At 51.1% G+C, this 15,219-nt stretch overlaps 1 protein-coding gene across 1 annotated transcript in view; it reads left to right on the plus strand.

Annotated features, from left to right (window-relative positions):
* Window positions 1-15,192, plus strand: part of VIPR2 (vasoactive intestinal peptide receptor 2) — a 129,721-nt gene extending 114,529 nt beyond the window's left edge. Inside the window, exons 7-14 of the mRNA XM_011990195.1 lie at window positions 2,795-2,936; window positions 8,882-9,032; window positions 9,757-9,817; window positions 11,143-11,212; window positions 11,492-11,583; window positions 13,704-13,833; window positions 13,902-13,943; window positions 14,996-15,192. Coding sequence (XP_011845585.1) covers window positions 2,795-2,936; window positions 8,882-9,032; window positions 9,757-9,817; window positions 11,143-11,212; window positions 11,492-11,583; window positions 13,704-13,833; window positions 13,902-13,943; window positions 14,996-15,169 — 862 coding nt within the window. The 3' untranslated portion in view covers window positions 15,170-15,192. The remainder of the gene's footprint in view (window positions 1-2,794; window positions 2,937-8,881; window positions 9,033-9,756; window positions 9,818-11,142; window positions 11,213-11,491; window positions 11,584-13,703; window positions 13,834-13,901; window positions 13,944-14,995) is intronic.
* The last annotated feature ends 27 nt before the right edge of the window (window positions 15,193-15,219 follow it).

The raw sequence follows: 15,219 nt of genomic DNA on the forward strand, positions 1-15,219 counted from the left end.
ATAATTTCCAGACATTTTCTCCCATTCTGTAGGTTTTCTCTGAACTCTCTTAGTAATGTCCTTTAATACATAAAAGTTTTCAATGTTGATGAAGTCCACTTTTTCTGTTGTTTACTTGCTGTGCTTTTGGTATCATGCATAAGAACATAAGAAATCCAACAGAGCCTAATAGACTTGTGGCTGACATCACAAGTACACAGGAAATCCAAAGGTCATGAATATTTGCTCCTATATTTTTTCAGAAGAGTTTTACGGTTTTAGCTCTTATGTTTAGGTCATTGATTCATTCTGAGTAATTTTTAATATGCTGTGAGGTAGGGGTCCAGCTGTATGATTTTACATATGGACATCTAGTCATCACAGCACCAGTCGTTAAAAAGACTGTTCTTTCCCTATTGAATGTCCTTGGCACCCTTGTCAAAAATCAAATGGCCATAGATGTGTAGGTTTAATTCTGGACTCTCAGTTCTATACTGTTGATCTATATGCAGTGCCACACTATTTGGTAGTCTGTAGTAAGTTTGAAATTGAGATGGTGAGTTCTTCAGCTTTGTTCTTTTTAAGATTGTTTTGGCCGTTCAGGATCCCTTGTAATTCCACGTGACTTCAGGATCATCATTTTGGCATCAGTGCGTGTGCTGGTGCACTTGACGGAATTCCACAAGTCTCTTAGGCTCTTGGGCTCTCCTCGTTTTCCTTCATTCTTTGTTTTCTTTCTGCTCCTCAGACTGGATAATTTCATTTGACCTCGCTGCAAGTTCACAGATGACTTATTTTGCCTGCTCAAATCCAGACCGGGTGCGGTGGCTCACGCCTGTAATCCCAGCACTTTGGGAGGCCAAGGCAGGTGGATCACATATGGTCAGAGGTTTGAGACCGGCTTAGCCAATATTGTGAAACCCCGCCTCTACTAAAAATACAAAAATTAGCTGGGCGTGGTGGCAGGTGCCTGTAATCCCAGCTACTCAGAAGGTTGAGGCAGGAGAATCACTTGAATCAGGGAGGCAGAGGTTGCAGTGAACCGAGATTGCACCTTTGCACTCCAGCATGGGTGATAGAATGAGATTTCGTCTCAAAAAAACAAAAAAAAAGAAAAGAAAACTGCTTTGGCCTCCCCCAGTGAATCTTTTAGCTCAATTGTGCATTTCAGCTCCAAAATTTCTACATGGTTACTTTTTGTAATTTCTGTCTCTTTTATCAATATTGTGTATGTGTTGAGACACTGTTCTCCTGGTTTCCTTTATTTGTCCATGGTTTTTTGTTTTAGGTTTTGTTTTGTTTTCTTTCGTTTTTTTGGTAATTGTTTTTTTGGGGTTTTTTTTTTTTTGGTGGTTTTTTTGTGAGTTTTTTTGTTTGTTTTGTTTTTTTGCTTTTTAAGCATATTTAAGACACTTTATTTAAAGTCGTTGCATACGACCTTAAGTCAGAAACTTAAGGTAAATCTATTTCATGTGATGCCTCAGGGATAATTTTTGTTGACTCATTTTCTTTCTCCTATAAATGGGTCATATTTTCTCTCTTTTTTTTTTTTGCTTTGTATTTTTTGTTGAAACTGGGCATTTTGAATATTCTGATGTGGTGACTCTGGAATCACATTCTCCCCCCTCTAGGATTTGTTGTTTCTTGCTGCAGGTGGTAGTTGTTTATTTAGGGATTTTCTAAGTTATTTTTATAAAGACTCTTGGTCTTTAGTGGTCTCTGAAGACTCTATATACTTTTAGCTCAGTCATCAGCTAGTTATTTGACAGAGATTTCCACAAACACCTGGAGTCAAAGAGATAAAAAACTGAAAGAAAAGAAAAAGTGCCCTCTCTAGGCCTTTGTAGGCTGGCTCTGTGTTGGGAGCACTCCTTCAATGCTTAACCAGCCTGTTTGCAGCTCCGCCTTAGCCCTCACCGCCTGCTTGTGCTGAGCCTAAAGAGCAGCCTGAGATAACAGCTTGTGGGATTCTCTGGTCCCTTCTGCCCTGAACGTGCACCTGGATTTCTAGGTTCCCCACTTCATGTGAGAGCTTCTTGAAGCCTTTATTCTCCAAGATTCTCACTCCCCAGCTTTTCCTTTCAGGCTATCAGAGGACCTGTTTTTTGCCTCCATTGCCAAGTATTTCCTGAGGTGGCAGGAGCTTATACGTTCAGCTTCCAGCATGTCTGCAAAACCACTTCTCAGCCTGAGATTCTGAGTCTTTTGCCCAGAATCCACAGAAAGGTCAAAACAAACACAATTCCTTGGGTTTATGAAATTCCTCCAGGGCCAGGTACCCACAATAGTAACATGGGCTTCTGTCTTCAAAATGACCACCATGTTGGAGCGGAGTGGACAAAAGGTGAACTAAATGCAGCGTGCTCTCTGCCTGTTCAGGGCCTTTCCCCCCGGCTAAGGGTTCACTTGGTTGCCATAAGCCTTTGAGTATCTTTGTTGTTGTTGTTGTTGTTTCTTGAATGGTCCCTACACCACCATTTTCACTGACCTCCTTTGTTGGGATTTTAACAGTTTTTTAATTGTTGATAGGAAACTTGTTATCAAATTCAATATGTATTTGCTAAAAACATTTCTTCATCTCATCCACTTTTATTATCTCAAAAAAAATTCTTAACAGAGCTTTTTCATTTTTCTCTGCCACAGCAAATTGCAGTTGCCATTCATGGTGAAATCTGCTTCTTGCCCTCAACTCTTTTATTTTTCTGTGCTTCTCTGATCATAGTATGAGTTTCTCATGTCTGTCTGGTTCTCTCTCCCTCTCTCCGTCCCTCCCCTTCCCCCACCAATTCCTCTCTCCCCCACTCCCCCACCTCAGGAAGCTGCACTGCACCAGGAATTACATCCATCTGAACCTGTTCCTGTCCTTCATCCTGAGAGCCATCTCAGTGCTGGTCAAGGACGACGTTCTCTACTCCAGTTCGGGCACGTTGCACTGTCCCAACCAGCCGTCCTCCTGGGTAAGGCTGTCCCCACCACAGGGTCCCACTGTCTTGTCCCTTTGTCTCTGTTCCCCCTTCTCACGATGAGGACGTCTCAGTGCTGGTGCAGGGTCCCTGGCTGAGAAACAGAGAGCCTGGCAGACAGGCTGGGGCCAGAGCAGGCCCAGTTGGTGCTGAGACATGGGGGTGGCACTGAGGCAGGGAGGGTGGAGGTCCCAGGCACCGTCAGGGCTGGGAAGTGAAAGGGCCCTGAGCTCTGACCCCCATGGAGCTAGACTGAGGAAAGGCACACCCTTCCTCATACACATCTGGGTTGAGGAACCTTGGTACAGATGAACACACACAACTCTGTTGCTTTCTATCTGAATCTCCTAGACTCTGAGCAGTAAAGACTTCCTTCCAGATTGCTGGAAGAACTTGATCTGTGCTATGGGTAAATTCCATGCAAAGCCTGATTGTGAACCCAGTTGCGTGTCTGTGAATATCTTGGGTCCAACTCTTTGATTTGAGGATAATCTTAATTATTAGGTCCTACAAATGCAGTACAGGATGTTTCACTCCACCTACGCCCTTCTCCCTCGGCTGTATTTGTGGCGGTTATTGGTGGTTATCTAGCACCTAATCAAGTCAGTTTAACATAGCAAGTGCTATTGAGTGCCTCCTACATGCAGGCCGTTCTACCAAGCACATCCCTGCTGGCCCAGAGCACTCCACATGTTCAGTATCTTTATGAAAGATTCAAGCCCCTGGTACCTCACTCTCGACCCGACACCCTCGCTACCAAGGTTCTTCTGAAGGAGCCAGGAGCACTAGACTTGGATAGGTCCGTCTGCTGGCACAGATTTGAATTAGCTTAGTTTTAAGGTAGTAATGCCGTTTATAACCGCACAGACGTCAGCTGTTTCATAGCCCGTCATCGTCTTCATGCAGGAAATGTGCCTCTGGGGATAAGCTGGTGGTGATGCCTGTGAATCAGATTTGCTGTGATAACAAAATTAACAAGATTCTTCACCTGGCAAGCCCCTGTCCCCAGGTGGAGTTGGCCCTTTGAGTTCCTGGCCTGGGAAGAGGGTCTCCCCACATATATAACAGTGGTCAACGCCCATAAGAAGTGTGAGGACAGTGTCAGATTCTCTCTCACCAAGATGGTTTCAGGCTTCACTCTGCAGATCCCCCTGCCCTTAGCTCTTCATGAAGAAAGTAGTCACCCTCGACAGACACTTGACAGACACTCAGAGGACCACTGGGACCCATGACAGACCCTCAAAGGACCCATAACATCAAAAGCAGTGACCCAAGACAGACCCTTAGGACCCATGACTGACTCTCAAGACCCATGACTGACTCTCAGGACCCATGACGGACCCTCAACGGACCTGTGATGTAGAAACCAATGACCCATGACAGACCCTCAGAACCCGAGACATAGAAAGCAGTGACCCTTGATAGACCTTTAGGATCCTCGACAGACCCTCAGGACACACAACAGACCCTCAGTAGACCCCGGCGGACCTTGGAGGACCTGCGACATAGAAAGTGGTAGCCCTCGGGACTGGGTGCTGGCCTGGAGCAGCAGCTGTCTACTCTCCCCTACCGCTTCACCCCGAGAGGAGTGCCCAGAACCTCCGAGGCAGAGTGGATTTGAGCCAGTGTGGCTGCCCCACTGGGAGGGCCTGGCCTCCCTCACACCGCACAGAGCCTCCTCTAAATGCCGGGCTGTTTCTGTGGACACTGTGGGTGAACACTCATTTGCCTTTAAAAGAGCTGTTGCCCCATTTCACAGACGAGGAAACCGAGCTGAGGGAAACCCAGCAACTGGTCTGGAGTCTCGGGATCCAAAGCCCAGGTGCAGGTGGGGCCCCACGACACCCAGCGGCATGGAGCCTGTTCCCAGCGTCGAGCTCTGTGAGGACAGAGGGAGTCGGCTTTGCCCCTTATGCCAGGTGCCCTGCGACTCTAGTACCAGAAAGGGGAAAGCAGAGGCAAAGGGAAAAGCGTGTGACCGACGGAGGAGGGAGGGGACAGAGGACAGGAGGGAAGGGAGATGCCTGAGGCCAGAGAGGAACCAAGCTGGGTCTTCCCTCTTGCTGTCCTCTAAAGAATGCTCAGGCTTTAAATAAACAAGTCAGCCAGAAATGTAGTCAGACCTCAGCATTAGGAACAGGAAAAATATCTTTCCTTCCAGTTGCATTTTTTTGTATATTTTTTGTTCCCGACTGACTTCACCAAACCAAGATTATCCTCCCAAGCAGAACAGCTGGGGCAGCCCCCCACAAACTAGGTGCAGGGTCTTTTTCTCACGACATTAGGATCAGCCAAGAACATGAAAAGTTCTCTTCTTGGCCCCTTCCACACGGCCTAGACAGAGGCACAGTTTCCGGGCCCTGGGCTGTCCCGGGACATAGAGCAGACCTGCCCTTTATTCTCACTGTCGGCCACAGCAGGTTCCCCCCGGGTCTGTGGGACTCCCAGAAGCACACCCCTAGGCTTCCTAAGCTGAGTCCTGCCTGCCTCACATGCACGTGTGCACGTACTCACACGCTCACACAGAGGCTCCCCGACAAGGCCACGAGGCTGAGGAGGGACCAGCTGCTGATTGGGCACTGGGCCTTGGTGGGTCTCCTGGCTGGGGTTCCTCACATCAACCCTGTGGGTGACAGCTGGCCCTGGAGGCCCCTCCTGCGGTGCTCTGGAGCCTGTGTAATGAGGTGTGAAGGTCACACTGCAGAAAATGAAGTCAGTAGAGGCCTTGTCATTCCCCAAAGCTCCCTTCCTCACAGTGTGCTTGTTTGGTGAATGGGCACATGGGAAAAAATGCAGAGATGTTTTTGTTACCATTTAAAAGAAAATGGAATCATCTTCAGCACACTCCTTCTGCGTCCTCTTTGCTCCTTCAGCAGGATGTCCCAGGGCCCCACCAGGTCGGCGCCTGCTTTCAGGCGGCACACAGCCCCTCGTGTAGCGTGGCGTTCTCCACGTAGCCCGTCCCCCGGTGTGGGGTCTGCTCTGCCCTTTATTTTTCTCTTTTGCTACTGCGGGCATCACCAGACATGTGTCTTATGGACAGGTGTTCTTATTTCTGTCGGATGGAACTCGCCAGTGAGGCTGCCAGGTCCGAGGGTGTCTCCGTCCTCGTGTGCTGTTGTTGCAGACATTTACTTCTCGGTTCTGGAGGCCTGAGACCAAGGCACCACCAGATTCGGGTCTGACTTCTCTGTGTCCTCACGTGGTGGAAGGGGCGAGGGATGTTGCTGGGGTCCCTTTACAGGGGCACTAATCCCATCACAAGACTCCACCCCTGTGGCAAGGCTGCACCCACTAACACTCCCACAGTGAGTGGGCTTCAACACATGAATTCTGGCAGCATAAAGAAGCCTCTCGCCCACTGCAAAGGGCGTGCATATTTTTATTTTTTGTTTTGTTTTGTTTGTTTTGTTTTTGGCACAGACTCTCACTCTGTTGTCCAGGCTGAGTGCAGTGGCATGATCTCGGCTCATTGCAACCTCCACCTCCCAGGTTCAGGCGATTCTCATGTCTCAGCCTCCTGAGTAGCTGGGATCACAGGCAGGCGTCACCACACCCAGCTAATTTTATTTTATTTTATTTGTATTTTTAGTAGAGACGGGGTTTCACTATGTTGGCCAGGCTGGTCTTGAACTCCTGACCTCAAGTGATCCACCCACCTTGGCCTCCCAAAGTGCTGGGATTGTAGGTGTGAGCCACCGCACCCAGCTGCTTGTGTATTTGTAAATTGTAGTAAATCTATCTTGCTAGGTTGCCTTCCAAAAGGCTGAGACAGCTGACAGCTGCACGTAGGATCACACCAGAGCCCAAAGTCCTGACTGGTTTTGCCGTTTTGCCTGTCTGGTGGCGTTGGCACTGCCTCTGTGGCTCTCATGCACACTCCGGGGCAGGGCACCTGCTGAGAACTGGCATCTTTCCACAAGCTGTTCCGGCCCTCTAAAACACCACATTCATCTGTAATATTGGTATCATAAAAATTAAACATTTGTCATTTCCATTGTAAATATGTTTCCAAATTCATCATTTGTCAATTGTATTTTTATGGTATTTTTGCCATCCAAAAGCTTTTAAAGTTTATATAACCAAAATTGCCTTCTGTCCTTTTAACACTTCTTGTTTTCATTTCAGATTTCCCATCTTAGTTAAGAGATTTCTGTTCTGAGATTGTTCATTTGTGTCTTGGTTCATCTGCAATTTACTCCTTGTGTTTAAGACGCGGTCTTTTACCGAGAGACAAAGGAAGGCACGTTGCATCCAGATGGGTCACCAACTCCCAGAATCCCACCTCCCAGAGATTTTAAAACTTGATTTATTTCACTTTACTATTCAAATGAGTGGCAATAAGCCACAAATGGACTTACTGTGACTCTCCTGTGTTCATGGCTGTGTTATCATGTGTGTCTTTCCACGTAAGAGGCTCTGTCCTGATGCCCAGGGCAGAACTTGCTGGGATCTGAGTGTCCATTCAGCAGGTGTTGATACACGAGATCCGCATGCAGGCGCTCGGCTCACTGTGGTGGCAAAGATGGACAATAAGGGTAACTCTCACCTGTGCAGTGCCTCAGAAAATGAAGCACCTACCCTGCTGTTCTTAGGAAAAAGAAAAAGCGGAAGAAGGCAAGGCAGATCCAGAGCGCTGGGAAGGTCAGGGGCAGCCTGCAGGGCTCGGTGGCTCTCAGGACCCTGGAGGCCAAATTGAAAGGCCACCATATGAAAGTATAAGTATATCTGCCCATATACACGTATAAGTATATCCACCCATATATATCTACCCATATGTAAAAATATATTCACCCATGTATATGTATAGGGATATCCATCTGCTATATGTATATAGTATATCTACCCATATATATAAGTATATCCACCTACAAATATGTATAGGTGTATCCATCTGATATATGTATCAGATATACCTATATCTGCCTGTACATGTGTATATCTACCTATATATGTCTATAGATATATATGAACATAAATGTAGAAATAAGAATGGAAATGAAAATACTATTTTTCAGCACACTTTATATAAGCTTAGTGATTAAAAGTAGCAGTTTCGTGGTTGCTCATGAAGCTGAAATGCCTGGTACATTTAGTTAGATGAAGGTCTGAGAGATTAAAATAGGTTTATTTTATATAATATGTAATTCTTTCCCAGTGAAAATCCTTTTAAAATATCCTCAGAAAATATTTTATTTGCTAGATTTCTCTTGTTTTCCCCTTTATTTTTTCATGTTTTATTAAGTTACCCAATATTAAAACCAGTTTTTTACAATTGAGGAACTTACATAGTTGTCAAAAATTCAAAAGAAAAGTCTGGGGGCCTGGTGTGGGTCCATCGTTTTCTCTCCCCAGGCACAGCTGCTAGTGAGGGCAACTGGCGGGTGCCCCACCCTGTACCTGCACTCGTGCTCTGTTCACACAAAGGGACAGAGGCCAGAGTCCTGGGCAGCTGCAGGGCCCCTGCCACCCACACCTCGCCCCTGGGACCTCCTGCTGGCTCTTCTGGTTCTTCTTTGCTGGCTGGCAGGACCACTGCGGGGGTTCCTGTGGGGAAGCAGGTCAGAGAAGGGGAAGTGGAGGAGCCAAGGGGAGGGGCCGAGAACAGGAGGGCCAGGGAGCTGTGCGGCCTAAGACCTTCCAGCAGTAAGTGAGCTCCTGGCCCGCAACAGTGAGTAAGCTCGTCTCAGGGAGGGCTGTTCACCGTTGCCTCTGCGGTGATCTTGCCCTGGAGCCGCGGATACAAAGGGCCCGGTGCTACCAGCAGGCATTCCTGGCCAGCACCCTGGCCACTGTGTTAATCACTTCCCTTCCTGATGGCACCGGTGTCTCCTCCTTCCTTGCACAGATACCAAGCGCCCTGTGTGCTGCAGCGGCACTGCCTGCTGGAGCTGTTGTTACCGGATGCGGTCATGCTCTCCTCTGTTTGCGGTTTCCAGGTGGGCTGCAAGCTGAGCCTGGTCTTCCTGCAGTACTGCATCATGGCCAACTTCTTCTGGCTGCTGGTGGAGGGGCTGTACCTCCACACCCTCCTGGTGGCGGTGCTCCCCCCCGGAAGGTGCTTCCTGGCCTACCTCCTGATCGGATGGGGTAAGCGTGCCCCGTCCCACCCACAAAACCTCCATCCCATCCCATCTGACCAAACAACGCAATCACTTTCTGCTCAGAAAAACACTTTGCCGCCCCTGTAGAATGCATGTCAGGGTCATATCATGAAGAGCTCTTCTAGGATGACTGGAGGCCCCTACGAACAACACATTACAGGAACCCAGTTTAAAATACTCCCATTCCTGGCCCCTTTTACCCTAATTCAAACTGGGCTGTTAACAGTGTCCTCCTCCCCACCTCTACCCAGTTCACCTTTCACTGAGGGTGGGGATCAGAGAGGAGAGGGCTTGAGGCCATACCAGGTAGCGGAAGCCTTGCCTTGCCCAGGGTTGCAAAGGGGTGCAGATTCGGGACATCCTCATGGACAGGATGAGGCAAACGCAGCCGATAGCTCCGCGGGTGGCCGCAAAATCAGTGAACACATCTCCTCCTCCACACGTTCAACTCCGTGGCCTTCAGTAGTAACACTTCCCATGTGGAATGGCAAGTCTCAGATTCTCGGCTCTCAAGCATGTGTTTAATTATCTTCACTGCTTACTAAGGCATGAGCATAAACTTGTAAATATTTACAAAGACTTTAAACAAGAGATTGCACTTAATATTCCCGTGAGAAGGAGTGTCCTTGAGGGTTTTGCTGGTGAAGGCACCCACCTGTGTGCGTGTGCGCCGCTCTGATCCACCCGCGTAACCGGGCATCTCTCTGTAGGCCTCCCCACCGTGTGCATCGGTGCGTGGACTGCAGCCAGGCTCTACTTAGAAGACACCGGGTGAGTCCATGCCCAGACCACAACCTCGAAAACGGGCCCGGCAACATCTGGCAACACGAAGTCCTTTGGAAGCCAGGAGGTTACCTGGTTGGAAGGACAGGGAGTGTTTGCGGCCAACCGACAGCCACACAGGAAGCTTCTGGGCGATTCATGGGGAGAAATCCTATGAGGTTGGAGTATTGGAGGAAGCCCCGTGCAGGAGACAGGAAGTGAGCCAGGTTTTGCAGCATAGTTGAGATTGGGATAAACCAGGCAGAGACTGGGGCAGCCCCTTCGGTGGGCACAGCGATGTCCACAGAAGAAAACCAAGTGCCCTGCACGTTGTTTACCTGTAGCAAAGTGGAAGGTCAGGTGATGGTGGCTGCAGGGCCCCCCAGCACTCCCTAAGCACTGGTCTTGGCTTGTGCGGCCCGGAGCGCTTCTCCCCTGTGCTCACCCTAAGTGAGACCGCAGCCCAGACATGAACACATGTGGTTCCAGCACAAATATCCTGCCTTTCAAAGGGCCTCAGTGTGCATCGGTTATCCACTGCTAAGTAACAAATCACTCCAAGATTTGGTAATTAAAAACACCCACCATCTAGTTACGGTGTGATTCTGCACCTGACGGCCTGGGAGGACTCAGCAGGGGCACTTCTGGCCTTAAGGACTGGTCCCCTTTGGTCCCCTTCGGCCAGTCTGAGACTGCACCAGCCGGAAGGTTCCTGCATGGACCCAGGCCTGCGACGGAGTGTCTGCTTTATGGGAGGGCTGTAGACTCCAGTGCAGGGTGTAGACCCTGGGGAGAATCACTGAGGCGTTTAACAAGCCAGGGGTCACAGCTTCCTGCTGGAGACACCCCACGCACTGAAAATCAAAATGAAATGCGGCTCACCCACCTCAGTCACTCTAAGGAGATTTTAAACCCTCTGCCATACACATGCAAACCATTTGGGAAGTGAGGGGAAGCTAATTTTCAGGAGGAAGGTTCTTTTCTCCTGATGTCGGCTGAATGGGGCCGACACACGCTTTCGTGCTCAGAGTGGAGGGCGTCAGCAGCCGTCCTGCCCTTGTCCCAGCTTCTGGGGCCGCGCCTCCATTCCTCCTCCCCACAAGCCGACTATTGTTTTGAGAAGCATAAAACGGAACACAGTCACTCGCTGGGACAGATTCCTTTACGATCTGTCAGTGCAGAGAAATTGTGCTTCCACAGTAAGGGGAGCAGGCAGGTTGGGAGGGGCAGACGGCCCCGCTGGCAGGCACAGGCACAAGGCAGGCGCTCATTCTCCTGTGCCCGTCTTGCGAAAGTGGTTAGTGGTAACCTGATTTCCCGTCTCTCTCCGACAGTTGCTGGGATACAAACGACCACAGTGTGCCCTGGTGGGTCATACGAATACCGATTTTAATTTCCATCATTGTAAGTCGCCCCTGTTGAAGCGTGAATTACCTGTGGAGTCACACACTTGGGCAGACAGCAGGCCTGCCATCCTTTATTAAACAGAAATGACCCCATTCCACTCATCCACTCAGCCTTCCCGGAAAAGGGCCCCTTCAGGCCTGTGGACCCCCACAGGCGGTTCCCAGGGAAGGAGGGAGGGACTGAGGGAGTGGAGGGGAGGGTCGAAATCAGGTGGACTTCAGGGCAAATCAGGGATCCACGTATCCGTTTCACGAACTTGCTGTCTCTTTTGTGCAGGTCAATTTTGTCCTTTTCATTAGTATTATACGAATTTTGCTGCAGAAGTTAACATCCCCGGATGTCGGCGGCAGCGACCAGTCTCAGTACAAGTGAGTGTGTGTCCCGGCCTGGCCGTCCCTGGTGGGGATGCTGTGTGGAGACAGGACACCCCACGCTGGCAGGAAGGCCCTGGAGGTGCGGCGACTCGGGTCAGGCCTCGAGGCTGGACCCCAGGGCTCTGTTCCTGCCCAAAGTTCAGAGAGGCACTGGACAGCATTTCCCTGGCCAAGTAACAAATCACTCCAAAATTTGGTGGTTTAAAACACCCACCGTCTCGATAGGGTGTGATTCTGCACCTGACGACCTGGGAGGACTCAGCCGGAGCACTTCTGGCCTTGGCGACTGTGAAAGTCAGGCACCATTTCTTTTATTTGAAGGCCAGAAGAAAGTCCTCTTTAGTGCGCTTGCTTGTTTAAGCATCTGCCCACTTGCATGTTATACAGCCTGTCTTTTTCTCCTTGGCCACACATTATTTTTATTTTACATTTAATTCTGTCCCCCCTCAGACCACATAGTCCGTGGCCGTGTGTCTGCTGCCAGCCCTGATAGCAGGCCTTGTACTTAATAACAATTCAGAAAGCGTTCCCTGCCCGTGTGATTACATGAAGATGGCATCGTGACCTCCCTTCAGTAGGTGAAGACAGGACAGACGTTCAGCCAGTCACCCCCAGTCATCCAGCTAATTCATGATGATCCGGGGAATCTACAGAGTAATGCAAAGACTCCATAAATTTATATCAAGAATTTATTTTTTTAAAAAAAGTAAAAACTAAAATTCAAGTATAAACTAAACACTGACTTGGTGTGGAAGTGGTTGGCCCAGGCCAGAAGGCACCTCGGGCTCAGACTGACTGGCATGGAAGGGCACAGGAACCCCACCACCTGGCCTAGGAGGGTGCCTGGCCTGCATTTCCCTTTTCTCCCACCTTAGAAAACAGGGGTGGATTTGGGGAGGGGCAGTTAGACAGGAGCATGGCCAAGAGCCCCAAAGCTGGGTGCAGATACCAGCCGGTGCCCTGAGGGAAGTCACTTTGCCACTCCATGCCTCAGCTTCCTCATCTGTAGGATGGAAGTAATAATGTCACTAAGGTTAGGAGGATCAATGCAGTCTATATTTGCAGGACATTTGCTGCCTGGCACCAGAGTATTGCAAAAGAGTCTGGTAAACCAGAGAATCTAATTCTGCCGTGTGGTATCTAAATCCAGGGAGTACCCGTCTCTGCCCGCCCACATGAGGGATGGGATCCCACGTCAGACCCCGCAGGGCAGCATGACCTTGTCCCTGCTCAGGGGAGGCCGGTGGTGCCTGCGTGGCAGAGACCCCAAAATAAGTCATTCTTGGTTGCCCTTCAGGTTGGACTTGGATTTCCTGTGAATCTTGTTTAGCATCTTTGCTGACCTTTGCATTGGTTCTTGGGGAGTGTTTGTTAAATAGGACTCGGAGATGGATGCTTTTATTTTGGAAACAAAATTAAGTGGGGACAATAACATCGATTCGCTTTCCAGGACAACAGAAAAGGCCGAGACACCCTTGAGGCCACACGAGGTCCTTTCTGTGTAACTCTCTGGTCACAGAAGTAGCAAAACCTCCCTGGACAGGGGCCAGGAGCTCAGCCACAGGGAGGCCTCCTTTCCAGCGAACTTCAGATGCATTAATAGAGGGAATGAGGTGGGTCCCTGCCGCTGACTGAGGGGCCTGGCTCCCACAGAGCCCAGCTGTTGTGAGCTGCTGGTCCGGGAGCAGGAGGGGCCTCATCATTTAAACGTGCACATGGCCACGGTGGAGGCCAGCCTTCTTGTCCAGTGCCTGCCTCAGGATGGGCCGGGCTCCCAGGCAGGGCCTGTGCAGGTTTTGGGTCACTCACAGGGAATCTTGCCCCTGCCAGCCAGGAACCCCAGAACACAGCGTGTGTCCTTGTGAGGGAATTTGGGAGAAACAGACACTTTCTGGAATGCACGTTCCCGGGCCCTGAGTGCTGGGTCTGCACAGGGGCCTCAGACATACACGTAAAGAAGCAGTGGATTTTCTCGTCAGGTGGCGATTCCAGTGGTGGAGAGGGAGTGTGGAGCCCCTCCCACACCCAGCTGCCTGGTCCTGAGAAAGACCCTGCCAGGCGTGCAGCGGGTTCGCGGGTCCCGCAGCTGAGCTGGCTTCTCTCCTTCCGTGCAGGAGGCTGGCCAAGTCCACGCTCCTGCTCATCCCTCTGTTTGGCGTCCACTACATGGTGTTTGCCGTGTTTCCCATCAGCATCTCCTCCAAATACCAGATACTGTTTGAACTGTGCCTCGGGTCGTTCCAGGTAGGTATGCAGAGGCGGCCGCCCTCCCCCGAGCGCGGGTCCTGCCTGACCTTCCCTTCTCATTGCAGGGCCTGGTGGTGGCCGTCCTCTACTGTTTCCTGAACAGTGAGGTAAGTTCATGGCCGCCTTGGAACCATGTGCAGGTGCTCAGTTGGTTCCTGAAATGCTGCCCAGCCTGGTGCCGTGGCCCCCACACGCGCCTGTCTTCTGTGGGCTGGACTCACTGCCCAGGCCCCCACAGTTCTCTGTGTGCCCATCAGAGAACCCACAATGACACAGGCAAACCCACTCTTCTGGGCCCAGCTTCCAAACCCTGCCGTCCCTCTGTGCACCCCAAGTAGCATCGACTGCCATCCCTCTCAGAGCCCTCTTGGGAAAGCTCCCAGCAGGGTCCAGACAGAATCCGTTTTTCCCCATGGACAGCGGCTTGCTCCTGCATAGCTTGTGAGTCCCAGAAAGCCCGGCCTGGGTTGGGGGGTGGGGCTGCAGAGCATTCTGTGAGTCCCTGGGGACGAAGCCAGGAACCGAGCTCTGCCCTGCGTTCATCCCCAGCCAGGGGTGCTGTCTCTGGGCTGCTCCAGCGGCCTCACCCCGTCCCCTGAGCCCTGACCCTCCCGCCCCACCCTGCGGTCGCTGATGCTTTCTTTGCTTGACATGCAACTTTCACCAGCACGGCTTCTGCAAAGCTGAGCCTGTATGGTGCCACCTGCCCTTCTCCCTCCTCTGCTTTCCGGGCACCCCTCACTCATCCCCACCCCCTCCCAGGGCTAACATTCCCTACCCGCTGGGAACAGGGAAGGAGACGGAGGCCCAGCACTGTCACATCCCCGGCTGCTAAGGAAAATCTTTCCAGAAAAAAACAAATTAACTATCTCAGACTGTGGGACAGCGCTTGCCGTAGCAGTGGGGACGCCTGAACCACCCATGCACAGCCTTAGCGTGGCTGCGTCCCCGCCCTCATGGGGCCTCCAGTTCCCGCTCCGCTCCCTCCAGCCTCTTCCCCGAAGCCGTTTCTGTTTCTGTCCATCTGATGGGAACACAGATGTCGCCCCACCCTCCACACGGGAGCAGGCGGGAGGGAGAGCTGGAGGCTCCGTGGCTCCCAGAGCACCCGCGCGCCCCTGCCCAGGCTCAGGCGTTCCCGGTGCCCTCACCTCCCCAGGTGCAGTGCGAGCTGAAGCGAAAATGGCGAAGCCGGTGCCCGACCCCGTCCACGGGCCGGGATTACAGGGTCTGCGGCTCCTCCATCTCCCGCAACGGCTCGGAGGGCGCCCTGCAGTTCCACCGCGGCTCCCGCGCCCAGTCCTTCCTGCAGACGGAGACCTCCGTCATCTAGCGCCGCCCCGCCCGTCGGGCGGCTTCCTCCTTCCAGAAGCCCGAGCACCC

This window comes from Mandrillus leucophaeus, unplaced genomic scaffold, assembly GCF_000951045.1.
Source record: "Mandrillus leucophaeus isolate KB7577 unplaced genomic scaffold, Mleu.le_1.0 Scaffold373, whole genome shotgun sequence".
Taxonomy (NCBI): domain Eukaryota; kingdom Metazoa; phylum Chordata; class Mammalia; order Primates; family Cercopithecidae; genus Mandrillus; species Mandrillus leucophaeus.